This window comes from Oncorhynchus nerka, linkage group LG5, assembly GCF_034236695.1.
Source record: "Oncorhynchus nerka isolate Pitt River linkage group LG5, Oner_Uvic_2.0, whole genome shotgun sequence".
Lineage (NCBI taxonomy): Eukaryota > Metazoa > Chordata > Actinopteri > Salmoniformes > Salmonidae > Oncorhynchus > Oncorhynchus nerka.
The window spans coordinates 1856259-1874885 of record NC_088400.1 but is presented as its reverse complement, the minus strand read 5'-3'; the positions used below and the strand labels follow the sequence as shown (position 1 = coordinate 1874885).

The 18627-nt window shown below is 55.7% G+C and overlaps 1 protein-coding gene across 1 annotated transcript; it reads left to right on the top strand.

The window, feature by feature from the left end:
• The first annotated feature begins 9823 nt into the window (after positions 1-9823).
• On the top strand, positions 9824-15332 carry LOC135571842 (proline-rich protein 36-like). Its single transcript, XM_065019013.1, has 5 exons — positions 9824-9839; positions 10093-10436; positions 10566-11981; positions 12024-13962; positions 14050-15332. The coding sequence occupies exons 1-5, from the start codon at positions 9824-9826 to the stop codon at positions 15330-15332; spliced, it is 4998 nt and encodes a 1665-aa protein (XP_064875085.1).
• The last annotated feature ends 3295 nt before the right edge of the window (positions 15333-18627 follow it).

Here is an 18627-nt window from a genome sequence, read left to right as displayed (position 1 = left end):
GAAGGTCTGTTCCCAGTGTGTTTGGAGATGGAAGGTCTGTTCCCAGTGTGTTGGTAGATGGAAGGTCTGTGCCCAGTGTGTTGGAGATATATAGATGGAAGGTCTGTGCCCAGTGTGTTGGAGATAGATAGATGGAAGGTCTGTGCCCAGTGTGTTTGGAGATAGATAGATGGAAGGTCTGTTCCCAGTGTGTTGGTAGATGGAAGGTCTGTGCCCAGTGTGTTGGAGATATATAGATGGAAGGTCTGTGCCCAGTGTGTTGGTAGATGGAAGGTCTGTGCCCAGTGTGTTGGTAGATGGAAGGTCTGTGCCCAGTGTGTTTGGAGATAGATAGAGGGAAGGTCTGTGCCCAGTGTGTTGTAGATGGAAGGTCTGTGCTCAGTGTGGTTGAGATAGGTAGATGGAAGGTCTGTTCCCAGTGTGTTGGTAGATGGAAGGTCTGTGCCCAGTGTGTTGGAGATAGGTAGATGGAAGGTCTGTGCCCAGTGTGTTTGGAGATAGATAGATGGAAGGTCTGTTCCCAGTGTGTTTGGAGATAGATAGATGGAAGGTCTGTTCCCAGTGTGTTGGTAGATGGAAGGTCTGTTCCCAGTGTGTTGGTAGATGGAAGGTCTGTGCCCAGTGTGTTGGAGCTATATAGATGGAAGGTCTGTGCCCAGTGTGTTGGAGATAGATAGATGGAAGGTCTGTGCCCAGTGTGTTTGGAGATAGATAGATGGAAGGTCTGTGCCCAGTGTGTTTGGAGATAGATAGATGGAAGGTCTGTTCCCAGTGTGGTGGAGATAGGTAGATGGAAGGTCTGTGCCCAGTGTGTTGGTAGATGGAAGGTCTGTGCCCAGTGTGTTTGGAGATAGATAGATGGAAGGTCTGTTCCCAGTGTGTTTGGAGATAGATAGATGGAAGGTCTGTACCCAGTGTGGTGGAGATAGGTAGATGGAAGGTCTGTGCCCAGTGTGTTTGAGATGGAAGGTCTGTGCCCAGTGTGTTGAGATGGAAGGTCTGTGCCCAGTGTGTTGGAGATAGGTAGATGGAAGGTCTGTACCCAGTGTGTTGGTAGATGGAAGGTCTGTGCCCAGTGTGTTTGGAGATAGATAGAGGGAAGGTCTGTGCCCAGTGTGTTGTAGATGGAAGGTCTGTGCTCAGTGTGGTGGAGATAGGTAGATGGAAGGTCTGTTCCCAGTGTGTTGGTAGATGGAAGGTCTGTGCCCAGTGTGTTGGAGATAGGTAGATGGAAGGTCTGTGCCCAGTGTGTTTGGAGATAGATAGATGGAAGGTCTGTTCCCAGTGTGTTTGGAGATGGAAGGTCTGTTCCCAGTGTGTTGGTAGATGGAAGGTCTGTGCCCAGTGTGTTGGAGATATAGATGGAAGGTCTGTGCCCAGTGTGTTGAGATAGATAGATGGAAGGTCTGTGCCCAGTGTGTTTGGAGATAGATAGATGGAAGGTCTGTTCCCAGTGTGTTGGTAGATGGAAGGTCTGTGCCCAGTGTGTTGGAGATATATAGATGGAAGGTCTGTGCCCAGTGTGTTGGTAGATGGAAGGTCTGTGCCCAGTGTGTTGGTAGATGGAAGGTCTGTGCCCAGTGTGTTTGGAGATAGGTAGATGGAAGGTCTGTTCCCAGTGTGTTGGTAGATGGAAGGTCTGTGCCCAGTGTGTTGGAGATAGGTAGATGGAAGGTCTGTGCCCAGTGTGTTTGGAGATAGATAGATGGAAGGTCTGTTCCCAGTGTGTTTGGAGATAGATAGATGGAAGGTCTGTTCCCAGTGTGTTGGTAGATGGAAGGTCTGTGCCCAGTGTGTTTGGAGATAGATAGATTGAAGGTCTGTGCCCAGTGTGTTGGAGATAGGTAGATGGAAGGTCTGTGCCCAGTGTGTTTGGAGATAGATAGATGGAAGGTCTGTACCCAGTGTGGTGGAGATAGGTAGATGGAAGGTCTGTGCCCAGTGTGTTTGAGATGGAAGGTCTGTGCCCAGTGTGTTGGAGATGGAAGGTCTGTGCCCAGTGTGTTGGAGATAGGTAGATGGAAGGTCTGTACCCAGTGTGTTGGTAGATGGAAGGTCTGTGCCCAGTGTGTTTGGAGATAGATAGAGGGAAGGTCTGTGCCCAGTGTGTTGTAGATGGAAGGTCTGTGCTCAGTGTGGTGGAGATAGGTAGATGGAAGGTCTGTTCCCAGTGTGTTGGTAGATGGAAGGTCTGTGCCCAGTGTGTTGGAGATAGGTAGATGGAAGGTCTGTGCCCAGTGTGTTTGGAGATAGATAGATGGAAGGTCTGTTCCCAGTGTGTTTGGAGATAGATAGATGGATGGAAGGTCTGTTCCCAGTGTGTTGGTAGATGGAAGGTCTGTTCCCAGTGTGTTGGTAGATGGAAGGTCTGTGCCCAGTGTGTTGGAGATATATAGATGGAAGGTCTGTGCCCAGTGTGTTGGAGATAGATAGATGGAAGGTCTGTGCCCAGTGTGTTTGGAGATAGATAGATGGAAGGTCTGTGCCCAGTGTGTTTGGAGATAGATAGATGGAAGGTCTGTTCCCAGTGTCGTGGTAGATGGAAGGTCTGTGCCCAGTGTGTTTGGAGATAGATAGATGGAAGGTCTGTGCCCAGTGTGTTGGTAGATGGAAGGTCTGTGCCCAGTGTGTTTGGAGATAGATAGATGGAAGGTCTGTGCCCAGTGTGTTGGAGATAGAGAGATGGAAGGTCTGTGCCCAGTGTGTTGGAGATAGTTAGATGGAAGGTCTGTGGCCAGTGTGTTGGAGATAGATAGATGGAAGGTCTGTGCCCAGTGTGTTGGAGATAGGTAGATGGAAGGTCTGTGCCTAGTGTGTTTGGAGATAGGTAGATGGAAGGTCTGTGCCCAGTGTGTTTGGAGATAGGTAGATGGAAAGTCTGTGCCCAGTGTGTTTGGAGATAGGTAGATGGAAGGTCTGTGCCCAGTGTGGTGGAGATAGGTAGATGGAAGGTCTGTACCCAGTGTGTTTGGATATAGGTAGATGGAAGGTCTGTGCCCAGTGTGTTGGTAGATGGAAGGTCTGTGCCCAGTGTGGTGGAGATAGGTAGATGGAAGGTCTGTGCCCAGTGTGTTTGGAGATAGGTAGATGGAAGGTCTGTGCCCAGTGTGTTTGGAGATAGGTAGATGGAAGGTCTGTGCCCAGTGTGTTGGTAGATGGAAGGTCTGTGCCCAGTGTGTTTGGAGATAGGTAGATGGAAGGTCTGTACCCAGTGTGTTGGTAGATGGAAGGTCTGTGCCCAGTGTGTTTGGAGATAGATAGATGGAAGGTCTGTTCCCAGTGTGTTTGGAGATAGATAGATGGAAGGTCTGTTCCCAGTGTGTTGGTAGATGGAAGGTCTGTTCCCAGTGTGTTGGTAGATGGAAGGTCTGTGCTCAGTGTGGTGGAGATAGATAGATGGAAGGTCTGTTCCCAGTGTGTTGGTAGATGGAAGGTCTGTGCTCAGTGTGGTGGACATAGATAGATGGAAGGTCTGTTCCCAGTGTGTTTGGAGATAGATAGATGGAAGGTCTGTACCCAGTGTGGTGGAGATAGGTAGATGGAAGGTCTGTGCCCAGTGTGTTTGAGATGGAAGGTCTGTGCCCAGTGTGTTGGAGATGGAAGGTCTGTGCCCAGTGTGTTGGAGATAGGTAGATGGAAGGTCTGTACCCAGTGTGTTGGTAGATGGAAGGTCTGTGCCCAGTGTGTTTGGAGATAGATAGAGGGAAGGTCTGTGCCCAGTGTGTTGTAGATGGAAGGTCTGTGCTCAGTGTGGTGGAGATAGGTAGATGGAAGGTCTGTTCCCAGTGTGTTGGTAGATGGAAGGTCTGTGCCCAGTGTGTTGGAGATAGGTAGATGGAAGGTCTGTGCCCAGTGTGTTTGGAGATAGATAGATGGAAGGTCTGTTCCCAGTGTGTTTGGAGATGGAAGGTCTGTTCCCAGTGTGTTGGTAGATGGAAGGTCTGTGCCCAGTGTGTTGGAGATATATAGATGGAAGGTCTGTGCCCAGTGTGTTGGAGATAGATAGATGGAAGGTCTGTGCCCAGTGTGTTTGGAGATAGATAGATGGAAGGTCTGTTCCCAGTGTGTTGGTAGATGGAAGGTCTGTGCCCAGTGTGTTGGAGATATATAGATGGAAGGTCTGTGCCCAGTGTGTTGGTAGATGGAAGGTCTGTGCCCAGTGTGTTGGTAGATGGAAGGTCTGTGCCCAGTGTGTTTGGAGATAGGTAGATGGAAGGTCTGTTCCCAGTGTGTTGGTAGATGGAAGGTCTGTGCCCAGTGTGTTGGAGATAGGTAGATGGAAGGTCTGTGCCCAGTGTGTTTGGAGATAGATAGATGGAAGGTCTGTTCCCAGTGTGTTTGGAGATAGATAGATGGAAGGTCTGTTCCCAGTGTGTTGGTAGATGGAAGGTCTGTTCCCAGTGTGTTGGTAGATGGAAGGTCTGTGCCCAGTGTGTTGGAGCTATATAGATGGAAGGTCTGTGCCCAGTGTGTTGGAGATAGATAGATGGAAGGTCTGTGCCCAGTGTGTTTGGAGATAGATAGATGGAAGGTCTGTGCCCAGTGTGTTTGGAGATAGATAGATGGAAGGTCTGTTCCCAGTGTGGTGGAGATAGGTAGATGGAAGGTCTGTGCCCAGTGTGTTGGTAGATGGAAGGTCTGTGCCCAGTGTGTTTGGAGATAGATAGATGGAAGGTCTGTTCCCAGTGTGTTTGGAGATAGATAGATGGAAGGTCTGTTCCCAGTGTGTTGGTAGATGGAAGGTCTGTTCCCAGTGTGTTGGTAGATGGAAGGTCTGTGCTCAGTGTGGTGGAGATAGATAGATGGAAGGTCTGTTCCCAGTGTGTTGGTAGATGGAAGGTCTGTGCTCAGTGTGGTGGAGATAGATAGATGGAAGGTCTGTTCCCAGTGTGTTTGGAGATAGATAGATGGAAGGTCTGTTCCCAGTGTGTTGGTAGATGGAAGGTCTGTGCCCAGTGTGTTTGGAGATATATAGATGGAAGGTCTGTGCCCAGTGTGTTGGAGATAGATAGATGGAAGGTCTGTGCCCAGTGTGTTTGGAGATAGATAGATGGAAGGTCTGTGCCCAGTGTGTTGGTAGATGGAAGGTCTGTGCCCAGTGTGTTTGGAGATAGAGAGATGGAAAGTCTGTGCCCAGTGTGTTGGAGATATATAGATGGAAGGTCTGTGCCCAGTGTGTTGGTAGATGGAAGGTCTGTGCCCAGTGTGTTGGAGATATATTGATGGAAGGTCTGTGCCCAGTGTGTTGGTAGATGGAAGGTCTGTGCCCAGTGTGTTTGGAGATGGAAGGTCTGTGCCCAGTGTGTTTGGCGATAGGTAGATGGAAGGTCTGTGCCCAGTGTGTTGGTAGATGGAAGGTCTATGCCCAGTGTGTTGGTAGATGGAAGGTCTGTGCCCAGTGTGTTTGGAGATAGGTAGATGGAAGGTCTGTGCCCAGTGTGTTTGCAGACCGTGTGTGTTAGGGTAGGGGCCTCCCGAAGTGGTGCATCGCAGTGCTAGAAGCATCACACTGGGGTTCGAGCCTGGAGACCCATGAGGTGGCACACACTTGGCCCAGCGCTGTCTGGGTTAGGGGAAGGTTTTTCCCGGACGAGATTAGCTTGTCTCATCGTGCTCTAGCGTCTCCTTGTTGCGGGCCGGGCACCTGCATGCTGTCTGCTGCACCCGGCATCACCCTACTAGAATCTGAAGTCAAATGTCTCCTGTTTGCTGATGATCTAGTGCTTCTGTCCCCAACCAAGGAGGGCCTACAGCAGCACCTAGATTGTCTGCACAGATTCTGCCAGACCTGGGCCCTGACAGACCTGGGCCCTGACAAACCTGGGCCCTGACAGACCTGGGCCCTGACAGACCTAGGCCCTGAGAGACCTGGGCCCTGAGAGACCTGGGCCCCGAGAGACCTGGGCCCTGACATACCTGGGCCCTGACATACCTGGGCCCTGACAGGCCTGGGCCCTGAGAGACCTGGGCCCTGAAAGACCTGGGCCTTGACAGACCTGGGCCCTGACAGACCTGGGCCCTGACAGACCTGGGCCCTGACAGACCTGGGCCCTGACAGACCTGGGCTGACAGTAAAACCAGGGAAAGTTTTTTGAGCGAGAATTAAGACGACTTTCGAGTAGTAAGACATGTATAAAAGCAACAGATGCCATGAATAAGAAGGGGCTAGAAGCACCTTATATGGTGAACGACGAAGTGACTGGGACAGGGAAGGCCCATACTATTGTGGAGGACTTCATTCTTCCTGCTGCCGCGAATGTGGCTGCGGCAATGTTTGGGGAAAAGGCCCAAAAAACGATACAGACAATGCCTTCATCAAACACTGTTTCATGATGCATCAGTGACACGGCAGGAGATGTTTTGAAACAATTACTGCTTCACATACAAGCCAGTGAATTATATGCATTACAGCTGGATGAGTCAGCCTGGCACAGCTCCTGGTATATGTCCGTTATGTTTATGGGGGTCAATTAAGGAAGACATCCTCTTCTGCAAACCACTAGAAACCAGGACAACAGAAGAGGATTTTTTTTAAAGTACTGGACAGCTTTGTGACATTAAATGGACTTTGGTGCTTAAGATGTGTTGGTGTCTGTACTGATGGCACAAAAGCCATGACAGGGAGACATAGTGGACTGGTAACGCTCGTGCAAGCAGTTGCTCCCGACACCACTTGTGTACCTATCTTCAACACACTGAGCACAGACCTTCCATCTACCTATCTTCAACACACTGAGCACAGACCTTCCATCTACCTATCTTCAACACACTGGGCACAGACCTTCCATCTATATATCTCCAACACACTGGGCACAGACCTTCCATCTACCTATCTCCACCACACTGGGCACAGACCTTCCATCTACCTATCTCCAAACACACTGGGCACAGACCTTCCATCTACCTATCTTCAACACACTGGGCACAGACCTTCCATCTACCTATCTCCAACACACTGGGCACAGACCTTCCATCTATATATCTCCAACACACTGAGCACAGACCTTCCATCTACCTATCTTCAACACACTGAGCACAGACCTTCCATCTACCTATCTTCAACACACTGGGCACAGACCTTCCATCTACCTATCTCCAAACACACTGGGCACAGACCTTCCATCTATATATCTTCAACACACTGAGCACAGACCTTCCATCTATATATCTTCAACACACTGAGCACAGACCTTCCATCTATATATCTTCAACACACTGAGCACAGACCTTCCATCTATATATCTCCAACACACTGGGCACAGACCTTCCATCTATATATCTCCAACACACTGGGCACAGACCTTCCATCTATATATCTCCAACACACTGGGCACAGACCTTCCATCTATCTATCTCCAACACACTGGGCACAGACCTTCCATCTATATATCTCCAACACACTGGGCGGCAGACCTTCCATCTACCTATCTCCACCACACTGGGCACAGACCTTCCATCTACCTATCTTCAACACACTGGGCACAGACCTTCCATCTACCTATCTCCAACACACTGGGCACAGACCTTCCATCTACCTATCTCCACCACACTGGGCACAGACCTTCCATCTACCTATCTTCAACACACTGAGCACAGACCTTCCATCTACCTATCTCCAAACACACTGGGCACAGACCTTCCATCTACCTATCTCCACCACACTGAGCACAGACCTTCCATCTACCTATCTCCAAACACACTGGGCACAGACCTTCCATCTACCTATCTCCACCACACTGGGCACAGACCTTCCATCTACCTATCTCCAACACACTAGGCACAGACCTTCCATCTACCTATCTCCACCACAGATCTTATTCTGTTCAGAAACCTGCTCTAAGATTATTTGCCCAGCCAGAGCTGAGGACCTCGCCAGGGACCTCAGGGTTCAAAGTCCAACCATATGTTCTGTTCTCCAATGTTCCACTATGATGCCCTGCAGAGAGAGATGTGAGAGACTGATAGGAACGGGGTTCTGACGTTCTGTAATGACTCAGGGTTATAGAGCCAGGGTTATAGAGCCAGGGTCAGGGTTGTAGAGCCAGGGTTGTAGAGCCAGGGTTGTAGAGCCAGGGTTATAGAGCCAGGGTTATAGAGCCAGGGTTATAGAGTCAGGGTTATAGAGCCAGGGTTATAGAGCCAGGGTTATAGAGTCAGGGTTATAGAGCCAGGGTTATAGAACCAGGGTTATAGAGCCAGGGTTATAGAGCCAGGGTTATAGAGCCAGGGTTATAGAGTCAGGGATATAGAGCCAGGGTTATAGAGCCAGGGTTATAGAGCCAGGGTTGTAGAGTCAGGGTTATAGAGCCAGGGTTATAGAACCAGGGTTATAGAACCAGGGTTGTAGAGTCAGGGTTATAGAGCCAGGGTTATAGAACCAGGGTTATAGAGCCAGGGTTGTAGAGTCAGGGTTATAGAGCCAGGGTTGTAGAGTCAGGGTTGTAGAGTCAGGGTTGTAGAGTCAGGGTTGTAGAGTCAGGGTTATAGAGTCAGGGTTATAGAGCCAGGGTTATAGAGCCAGGGTTATAGAGCCAGGGTCAGGGTTGTAGAGCCAGGGTTATCGAGCCAGGGTTGTAGAGCCAGGGTTATCGAGCCAGGGTTGTAGAGCCAGGGTTATAGAGCCAGGGTTATAGAGCCAGGGTTATAGAGCCAGGGTTGTAGAGTCAGGGTTATAGAGCCAGGGTTATAGAACCAGGGTTATAGAGCCAGGGTTGTAGAGTCAGGGTTATAGAGCCAGGGTTGTAGAGTCAGGGTTGTAGAGTCAGGGTTGTAGAGTCAGGGTTATAGAGTCAGGGTTATAGAGCCAGGGTTATAGAGCCAGGGTTGTAGAGTCAGGGTTATAGAGTCAGGGTTATAGAGCCAGGGTTAGGGTTATGGAGCCAGGGTCAGGGTTATAGAGCCAGGGTTGTAGAGCCAGGGTTATAGAGCCAGGGTTATAGAGCCAGGGTTGTAGAGTCAGGGTTATAGAGCCAGGGTTATAGAGCCAGGGTTATAGAACCAGGGTTATAGAGCCAGGGTTATAGAGCCAGGGTTATAGAGCCAGGGTTATAGAGCCAGGGTCAGGGTTATAGAGCCAGGGTTATAGAGCCAGGGTTATAGAGCCAGGGTTATAGAGCCAGGGCCAGGGTTATAGAGCCAGGGTTATAGAGCCAGGGTTATAGAGTCAGGGTCAGGGTTATAGAGCCAGGGTTATAGAGCCAGGGTAATAGAGCCAGGGTTATAGAGCCAGGGTTATAGAGTCAGGGTTGTAGAGCCAGGGTTATAGAGTCAGGGTAATAGAGCCAGGGTTATAGAGCCAGGGTTATAGAGCCAGGTTTATAGAGCCAGGGTTATAGAGCCAGGGTCAGGGTTATAGAGTCAGGGTTATAGAGCCAGGGTTATAGAGCCAGGGTTATAGAGCCAGGGTTATAGAGCCAGGGTTATAGAGTCAGGGTTATAGAGCCAGGGTTATAGAGCCAGGGTTATAGAGTCAGGGTTATAGAGCCAGGGTTATAGAACCAGGGTTATAGAGCCAGGGTTATAGAGCCAGGGTTATAGAGTCAGGGTTATAGAGCCAGGGTTATAGAACCAGGGTTATAGAGTCAGGGTTATAGAGCCAGGGTTATAGAGTCAGGGTCAGGGTTATAGAGCCAGGGTTATAGAGCCAGGGTTATAGAGTCAGGGTTATAGAGTCAGGGTTATAGAACCAGGGTTATAGAGCCAGGGTTATAGAGCCAGGGTTATAGAGCCAGGGTTATAGAGCCAGGGTTATAGAGCCAGGGTCAGGGTTATAGAGCCAGGGTTATAGAGTCAGGGTCAGGGTTATAGAGCCTGGACTGTCTCTATGACCCTGTTCACCTGTACAGGGAGACAGTTCCCATCCAAGACTCTCAAGAACGTTGCTTTAAACCGCAGCCTGACCTCTCCACCCCGCCCAGATCACCGAGACAACACCCCGCCCAGATCACCGAGACAACACCCCGCCCAGATCACCGAGACAACACCCCGCCCAGATCACCTAGACAACACCCCGCCCAGATCACCTAGACAACACCCCGCCCAGATCACCTAGACAACACCCCGCCCAGATCACCTAGACAACACCCCGCCCAGATCACCTAGACAACACCCCGGACCAGCACCCTGGAACCCCCAGCCACGACCACAGCAACACCTACCTCAATGCCCACCACAGCCAGCGCAGCACAGACCTACCCCAGCCAGCTTCAGAGCCACCCAGACGCGGCTTCCCACCCCCTGCCCCCAAGCACAGACCACCCCAGCCCAGCTTCAGAGCCACTCAGACGAGGCTTCCCACCCCCTGCCCCCAGCACAGAGCACCCCAGCCCAGCTTCAGAGCCACCCAGACGAGGCCTCCCACCCCCCTGCCCCCAGCACAGACCACCCCAGCCCAGCTTCAGAGCCACCCAGACGAGGCCTCCCACCCCCTGCCCCCAGCACAGACCACCCCAGCCCAGCTTCAGAGCCACCCAGACGAGGCCTCCCACCCCCTGCCCCCCAGCACAGACCACCCCAGCCCAGCTTCAGAGCCACCCAGACGAGGCCTCCCACCCCCTGCCCCCCAGCACAGACCACCCCAGCCCAGCTTCAGAGCGACTCAGACGAGGACTCCCACCCCCTGCCCCCAGCACAGACCACCCCAGCCCAGCTTCAGAGCCACCCAGACGAGGCTTCCTACCCCCTGCCCCTCAGCACAGACCACCCCAGCCCAGCTTCAGAGCCACCCAGACGAGGCCTCCCACCCCCTGCCCCCAGCACAGACCACCCCAGCCCAGCTTCAGAGCCACCCAGACGAGGCTTCCCACCGCCCTGCCCCCAGCACAGACCACCCCAGCCCAGCTTCAGAGCCACCCAGACGAGGACTCCCACCCCCTGCCCCCAGCACAGACCACCCCAGCCCAGCTTCAGAGCCACCCAGACGAGGCTTCCCACCCCCTGCCCCCAGCACAGACCAGCCCAGCTTCAGAGCCACCCAGACGAGGCCTCCCACCCCCTGCCCCCAGCACAGACCACCCCAGCCCAGCTTCAGAGCCACCCAGACGAGGCCTCCTACCCCCTGCCCCCACCACAGACCACCCCCAGCCCAGCTTCAGAGCCACCCAGACGAGGCCTCCCACCCCCTGCCCCCAGCACAGACCACCCCAGCCCAGCTTCAGAGCAACCCAGACGAGGCTTCCCACCCCTGCCCCCCAGCACAGACCACCCCAGCCCAGCTTCAGAGCCACCCAGACGAGGCTTCCCACCCCCTGCCCCCCAGCACAGACCACCCCAGCCCAGCTTCAGAGCCACCCAGACGAGGCCTCCCACCCCCTGCCCCCCAGCACAGACCACCCCAGCCCAGCTTCAGAGCCACCCAGACGAGGCCTCCTACCCCCTGCCCCCAGCACAGACCACCCCAGCCCAGCTTCAGAGCCACCCAGACGAGGCCTCCCACCCCCTGCCCCCCAGCACAGACCACCCCAGCCCAGCTTCAGAGCCACCCAGACGAGGCCTCCCACCCCCTGCCCCCAGCACAGACCACCCCAGCCCAGCTTCAGAGCCACCCAGACGAGAACTCCTACCCCCTGACCTCCAGCACAGACCACCCCAGCCCAGCTTCAGAGCCACCCAGACGAGAACTCCTACCCCCTGACCTCCAGCACAGACCACCCCAGCCCAGCTTCAGAGCCACCCAGACGAGGCCTCCCACCCCCCTGCCCCCAGCACAGACCACCCCAGCCCAGCTTCAGAGCCACCCAGACGAGGCCTCCCACCCCCTGCCCCCAGCACAGACCACCCCAGCCCAGCTTCAGAGCCACCCAGACGAGGCTTCCCACCCCCTGCCCCCAGCACAGACCACCCCAGCCCAGCTTCAGAGCCACCCAGACGAGGCCTCCCACCCCTGCCCCCAGCACAGACCACCCCAGCCCAGCTTCAGAGCCACCCAGACGAGGCCTCCCACCCCCTGCCCCCAGCACAGACCACCCCAGCCCAGCTTCAGAGCCACCCAGACGAGAACTCCTACCCCCTGACCCCCAGCACAGACCACCCCAGCCCAGCTTCAGAGCCACCCAGACGAGGCCTCCCACCCCCCTGCCCCCCAGCACAGACCACCCCAGCCCAGCTTCAGAGCCACCCAGACGAGGCTTCCCACCGCCCTGCCCCCAGCACAGACCACCCCAGCCCAGCTTCAGAGCCACCCAGACGAGGACTCCCACCCCCTGCCCCCAGCACAGACCACCCCAGCCCAGCTTCAGAGCCACCCAGACGAGGCTTCCCACCCCCTGCCCCCAGCACAGACCAGCCCAGCTTCAGAGCCACCCAGACGAGGCCTCCCACCCCCTGCCCCCCAGCACAGACCACCCCAGCCCAGCTTCAGAGCCACCCAGACGAGGCCTCCCTGCCCCCTGCCCCCAGCACAGACCACCCCCAGCCCAGCTTCAGAGCCACCCAGACGAGGCCTCCCACCCCCCCTGCCCCCCAGCACAGACCACCCCAGCCCAGCTTCAGAGCAACCCAGACGAGGCTTCCCCCCCTGCCCCCAGCACAGACCACCCCAGCCCAGCTTCAGAGCCACCCAGACGAGGCTTCCCACCCCCTGCCCCCAGCACAGACCACCCCAGCCCAGCTTCAGAGCCACCCAGACGAGGCCTCCCACCCCCTGCCCCCAGCACAGACCACCCCAGCCCAGCTTCAGAGCCACCCAGACGAGGCCTCCTGCCCCCCCTGCCCCCAGCACAGACCACCCCAGCCCAGCTTCAGAGCCACCCAGACGAGGCCTCCCACCCCCTGCCCCCAGCACAGACCACCCCAGCCCAGCTTCAGAGCCACCCAGACGAGGCCTCCCACCCCTGCCCCCAGCACAGACCACCCCAGCCCAGCTTCAGAGCCACCCAGACGAGAACTCCTACCCCCTGACCTCCAGCACAGACCACCCCAGCCCAGCTTCAGAGCCACCCAGACGACAACTCCTACCCCCTGACCTCCAGCACAGACCACTCCAGCCCAGCTTCAGAGCCACCCAGACGAGGCCTCCCACCCCCTGCCCCCAGCACAGACCACCCCAGCCCAGCTTCAGAGCCACCCAGACGAGGCCTCCCACCCCCCTGCCCCCAGCACAGACCACCCCAGCCCAGCTTCAGAGCCACCCAGACGAGGCTTCCCACCCCCCTCACCCCCCCAGCACAGACCACCCCAGCCCAGCTTCAGAGCCACCCAGACGAGGCCTCCCACCCCCTGCCCCCAGCACAGACCACCCCAGCCCAGCTTCAGAGCCACCCAGACGAGGCCTCCCACCCCTGCCCCCAGCACAGACCACCCCAGCCCAGCTTCAGAGCCACCCAGACGAGAACTCCCACCCCCTGCCCCCAGCACAGACCACCCCAGCCCAGCTTCAGAGCCACCCAGACGAGGCCTCCCACCCCCCTGCCCCCAGCACAGACCACCCCAGCCCAGCTTCAGAGCCACCCAGACGAGGCCTCCCACCCCCCTGCCCCCCAGCACAGACCACCCCAGCCCAGCTTCAGAGCCATCCAGACGAGGCTTCCCACCCCCTGCCCCCAGCACAGACCACCCCAGCCCAGCTTCAGAGCCACCCAGACGAGGCCTCCCACCCCTGCCCCCCAGCACAGACCACCCCAGCCCAGCTTCAGAGCCACCCAGACGAGGCCTCCCACCCCTGCCCCCACCACAGACCACCCCAGCCCAGCTTCAGAGCCACCCAGACGAGGCCTCCTGCCCCCTGCCCCCAGCACAGACCACCCCAGCCCAGCTTCAGAGCCACCCAGACGAGGCCTCCTACCCCCTGCCCCCCAGCACAGACCACCCCAGCCCAGCTTCAGAGCCACCCAGACGAGGCCTCCCACCCCCTGCCCCCAGCACAGACCACCCCAGCCCAGCTTCAGAGCCACCCAGACGAGGCCTCCCACCCCCTGCCCCCCAGCAAAGACCACCCCAGCCCAGCTTCAGAGCCACCCAGACGAGGCCTCCCACCCCCTGCCCCCCAGCACAGACCACCCCAGCCCAGCTTCAGAGCCACCCAGACGAGAACTCCTACCCCCTGACCCCCAGCACAGACCACCCCAGCCCAGCTTCAGAGCCACCCAGACGAGGCCTCCCACCCCCTGCCCCCAGCACAGACCACCCCAGCCCAGCTTCAGAGCCACCCAGACGAGGCCTCCCACCCCCTGCCCCAGCACAGACCACCACAGCCCAGCTTCAGAGCCATCCAGACGAGGCTTCCCACCCCCTGCCCCCAGCACAGACCACCCCAGCCCAGCTTCAGAGCCACCCAGACGAGGCCTCCCACCCCTGCCCCCAGCACAGACCACCCCAGCCCAGCTTCAGAGCCACCCAGACGAGGCCTCCCACCCCTGCCCCCACCACAGACCACCCCAGCCCAGCTTCAGAGCCACCCAGACGAGGCCTCCTACCCCCCTGCCCCCAGCACAGACCACCCCAGCCCAGCTTCAGAGCCACCCAGACGAGGCTTCCCACCCCCTGCCCCCAGCACAGACCACCCCAGCCCAGCTTCAGAGCCACCCAGACGAGGCCTTCCCACCCCCTGCCCCCCAGCACAGACCACCCCAGCCCAGCTTCAGAGCCACCCAGACGAGGCCTCCCACCCCCCTGCCCCCCAGCACAGACCACCCCAGCCCAGCTTCAGAGCCACCCAGACGAGGCCTCCCACCCCCCTGCCCCCAGCACAGACCACCCCAGCCCAGCTTCAGAGCCACCCAGACGAGGCCTCCCACCCCCTGCCCCCAGCACAGACCACCCCAGCCCAGCTTCAGAGCCACCCAGACGAGGCCTCCCACCCCCTGCCCCCAGCACAGACCACCCCAGCCCAGCTTCAGAGCCACCCAGACGAGAACTCCCACCCCCTGACCTCCAGCACAGACCACCCCAGCCCAGCTTCAGAGCCACCCAGACGAGAACTCCTACCCCCTGACCTCCAGCACAGACCACCCCAGCCCAGCTTCAGAGCCACCCAGACGAGGCCTCCCACCCCCTGCCCCCAGCACAGACCACCCCAGCCCAGCTTCAGAGCCACCCAGACGAGGCCTCCCACCCCCTGCCCCCCAGCACAGACCACCCCAGCCCAGCTTCAGAGCCACCCAGACGAGGCCTCCTACCCCCTGCCCCCCAGCACAGACCACCCCAGCCCAGCTTCAGAGCCACCCAGACGAGGCCTCCCACCCCTGCCCCCAGCCCAGCCCCAGAGCCACCCAGACGAGGCCTCCTACCCCCTGCCCCCCACCGCAGACCCACACCAGCAGGAGGAGCCACATCCCAGCAGGCAGAGCTACGCAAAGGCTAACCCTGGCTCTATAACCCTGACCCTGGAACTATAACCCTGACCCTGGAACTATAACCCTGACCCTGGAACTATAACCCTGCCTCTGGAACTATAACCCTGGCTCTGACTCTATAACCCTGACTCTATAACCCTGGCTCTGTAACCCTGGCTCTGACTCTATAACCCTGACTCTATAACCCTGCCTCTATAACCCTGGCTCTATAACCCTGGCTCTATAACCCTGGCTCTATAACCCTGGCTCTATAACCCTGACCCTGGCTCTATAACCCTGACCCTGACTCTATAACCCTGGCTCTATAACCCTGGCTCTATAACCCTGACTCTATAACCCTGGCTCTATAACACTGACTCTATAACCCTGGCTCTATAACCCTGGCTCTATAACCCTGGCTCTATAACCCTGGCTCTATAACCCTGGCTCTATAACCCTGGCTCTGTAACCCTGGCTCTATAACCCTGACCCTGGCTCTATAACCCTGACCCTGACTCTATAACCCTGGCTCTATAACCCTGGCTCTATAACCCTGGCTCTATAACCCTGGCTCTATAACACTGACTCTATAACCCTGGCTCTATAACACTGACTCTATAACCCTGGCTCTATAACCCTGGCTCTATAACCCTGGCTCTATAACCCTGGCTCTATAACCCTGGCTCTGTAACCCTGGCTCTGACTCTATAACCCTGGCTCTATAACCCTGGCTCTATAACCCTGGCTCTATAACCCTGGCTCTATAACCCTGGCTCTATAACCCTGACCCTGGCTCTATAACCCTGGCTCTATAACCCTGGCTCTATAACCCTGACTCTATAACCCTGGCTTTATAACCCTGGCTCTATAACCCTGGCTCTATAACACTGCCTCTATAACCCTGGCTCTATAACCCTGGCTCTATAACCCTGCCTCTATAACCCTGGCTCTATAACCCTGGCTCTATAACCCTGGCTCTATAACCCTGGCTCTATAACACTGCCTCTATAACCCTGGCTCTATAACCCTGGCTCTATAACCCTGGCTCTATAACCCTGGCTCTATAACCCTGGCTCTATAACCCTGCCTCTATAACCCTGGCTCTATAACCCTGGCTCTATAACCCTGCCTCTATAACCCTGACCCTGGAACTATAACCCTGGCTCTATAACCCTGGCTCTATAACCCTGGCTCTATAACCCTGACCCTGGCTCTATAACCCTGGCTCTGTAACCCTGGCTCTATAACCCTGACCCTGGAACTATAACCCTGACTCTATAACCCTGGCTCTATAACCCTGACCCTGGAACTATAACCCTGGCTCTATAACCCTGGCTCTATAACCCTGACCCTGGCTCTATAACCCTGGCTCTGTAACCCTGGCTCTGACTCTATAACCCTGACTCTATAACCCTGGCTCTATAACCCTGGCTCTATAACCCTGGCTCTATAACCCTGACCCTGACTCTATAACCCTGGCTCTATAACCCTGACTATATAACCCTGGCTCTATAACCCTGACTCTATAACCCTGGCTCTATAACCCTGGCTCTATAACCCTGGCTCTATAACCCTGGCTCTATAACCCTGGCTCTATAACCCTGGCTCCATAATCCTGGCTCTATAACCCTGACCCTGGCTCTATAACCCTGACCCTGGCTCTATAACCCTGGCTCTATAACCCTGGCTCTATAACCCTGGCTCTATAACGCTGACCCTGGAACTATAACCCTGGCTCTATAACCCTGGCTCCATAATCCTGGCTCTATAACCCTGACCCTGGCTCTATAACCCTGACCCTGATTCTATAACCCTGACCCTGGCTCTATAACCCTGGCTCTATAACCCTGGCTCTATAACCCTGGCTCTATAACCCTGACCCTGGAACTATAACCCTGGCTCTATAACCCTGGCTCCATAATCCTGGCTCTATAACCCTGACCCTGGCTCTATAACCCTGACCCTGGCTCTATAACCCTGGCTCTATAACCCTGACCCTGGCTCTATAACCCTGACCCTGACTCTATAACCCTGACCCTGGCTCTAAAACCCTGGCTCTATAACCCTGGATCTATAACCCTGGCTCTATAACCCTGGCTCCATAATCCTGGCTCTATAACCCTGACCCTGGCTCTATAACCCTGGCTCTATAACCCTGGCTCTATAACCCTGGCTCTATACCCTGACCCTGGAACTATAACCCTGGCTCTATAACCCTGGCTCCATAATCCTGGCTCTATAACCCTGACCCTGGCTCTATAACCCTGACCCTGACTCTATAACCCTGACCCTGGCTCTATAACCCTGGCTCTATAACCCTGTCTCTAAAACCCTGGCTCTATAACCCTGACCCTGGAACTATAACCCTGGCTCTATAACCCTGGCTCCATAATCCTGGCTCTATAACCCTGACCCTGGCTTTATAACCCTGACCCTGGCTCTATAACCCTGGCTCTATAACCCTGACCCTGGCTCTATAACCCTGACCCTGACTCTATAACCCTGACCCTGGCTCTATAACCCTGGCTCTATAACCCTGACCCTGGCTCTATAACCCTGGCTCTATAACCCTGGCTCTATAACCCTGACCCTGACTCCATAACCCTGACCCTGGCTCTATAACCCTGACCCTGGCTCTATAACCCTGGTTCTATAACCCTGACCCTGGCTCCATAACCCTGGCTCTATAACCCTGGCTCTATATCCCTGACCCTGACTCTATAACCCTGGCTCCATAACCCTGGCTCCATAACCCTGGCTCTATAACCCTGGCTCTATAAACCTGACCCTGGAACTATAACCCTGGCTCTATAACCCTGGCTCTATAACCCTGGCTCCATAATCCTGGTTCTATAACCCTGGCTCTATAACCCTGGCTCTATAACCCTGGCTCTATAACGCTGACCCTGGAACTATAACCCTGGCTCTATAACCCTGGCTCCATAATCCTGGCTCTATAACCCTGACCCTGGCTCTATAACCCTGACCCTGACTCTATAACCCTGACCCAGGCTCTATAACCCTGGCTCTATAACCCTGGCTCTATAACCCTGGCTCTATAACCCTGACCCTGGAACTATAACCCTGGCTCTATAACCCTGGCTCCATAATCCTGGCTCTATAACCCTGACCCTGGCTCTATAACCCTGACCCTGGCTCTATAACCCTGGCTCTATAACCCTGACCCTGGCTCTATAACCATGGCTCTATAACCCTGACCCTGGCTCTATAACCCTGGCTCTATAACCCTGGCTCTATAACCCTGACCCTGACTCCATAACCCTGACCCTGGCTCTATAACCCTGACCCTGGCTCTATAACCCTGGTTCTATAACCCTGACCCTGGCTCCATAACCCT

Coding starts and splice junctions, on each gene's coding strand:
- LOC135571842 (XM_065019013.1), top strand. Junction 10,437..10,565: donor CCTCCCACCCCCTGCCCCCA/GCACAGACCACC, acceptor CCTGCCCCCCAG/CACAGACCACCCCAGCCCAG. Junction 11,982..12,023: donor CACCCCAGCCCAGCTTCAGA/GCCACCCAGACG, acceptor CCCCCAGCACAG/ACCACCCCAGCCCAGCTTCA.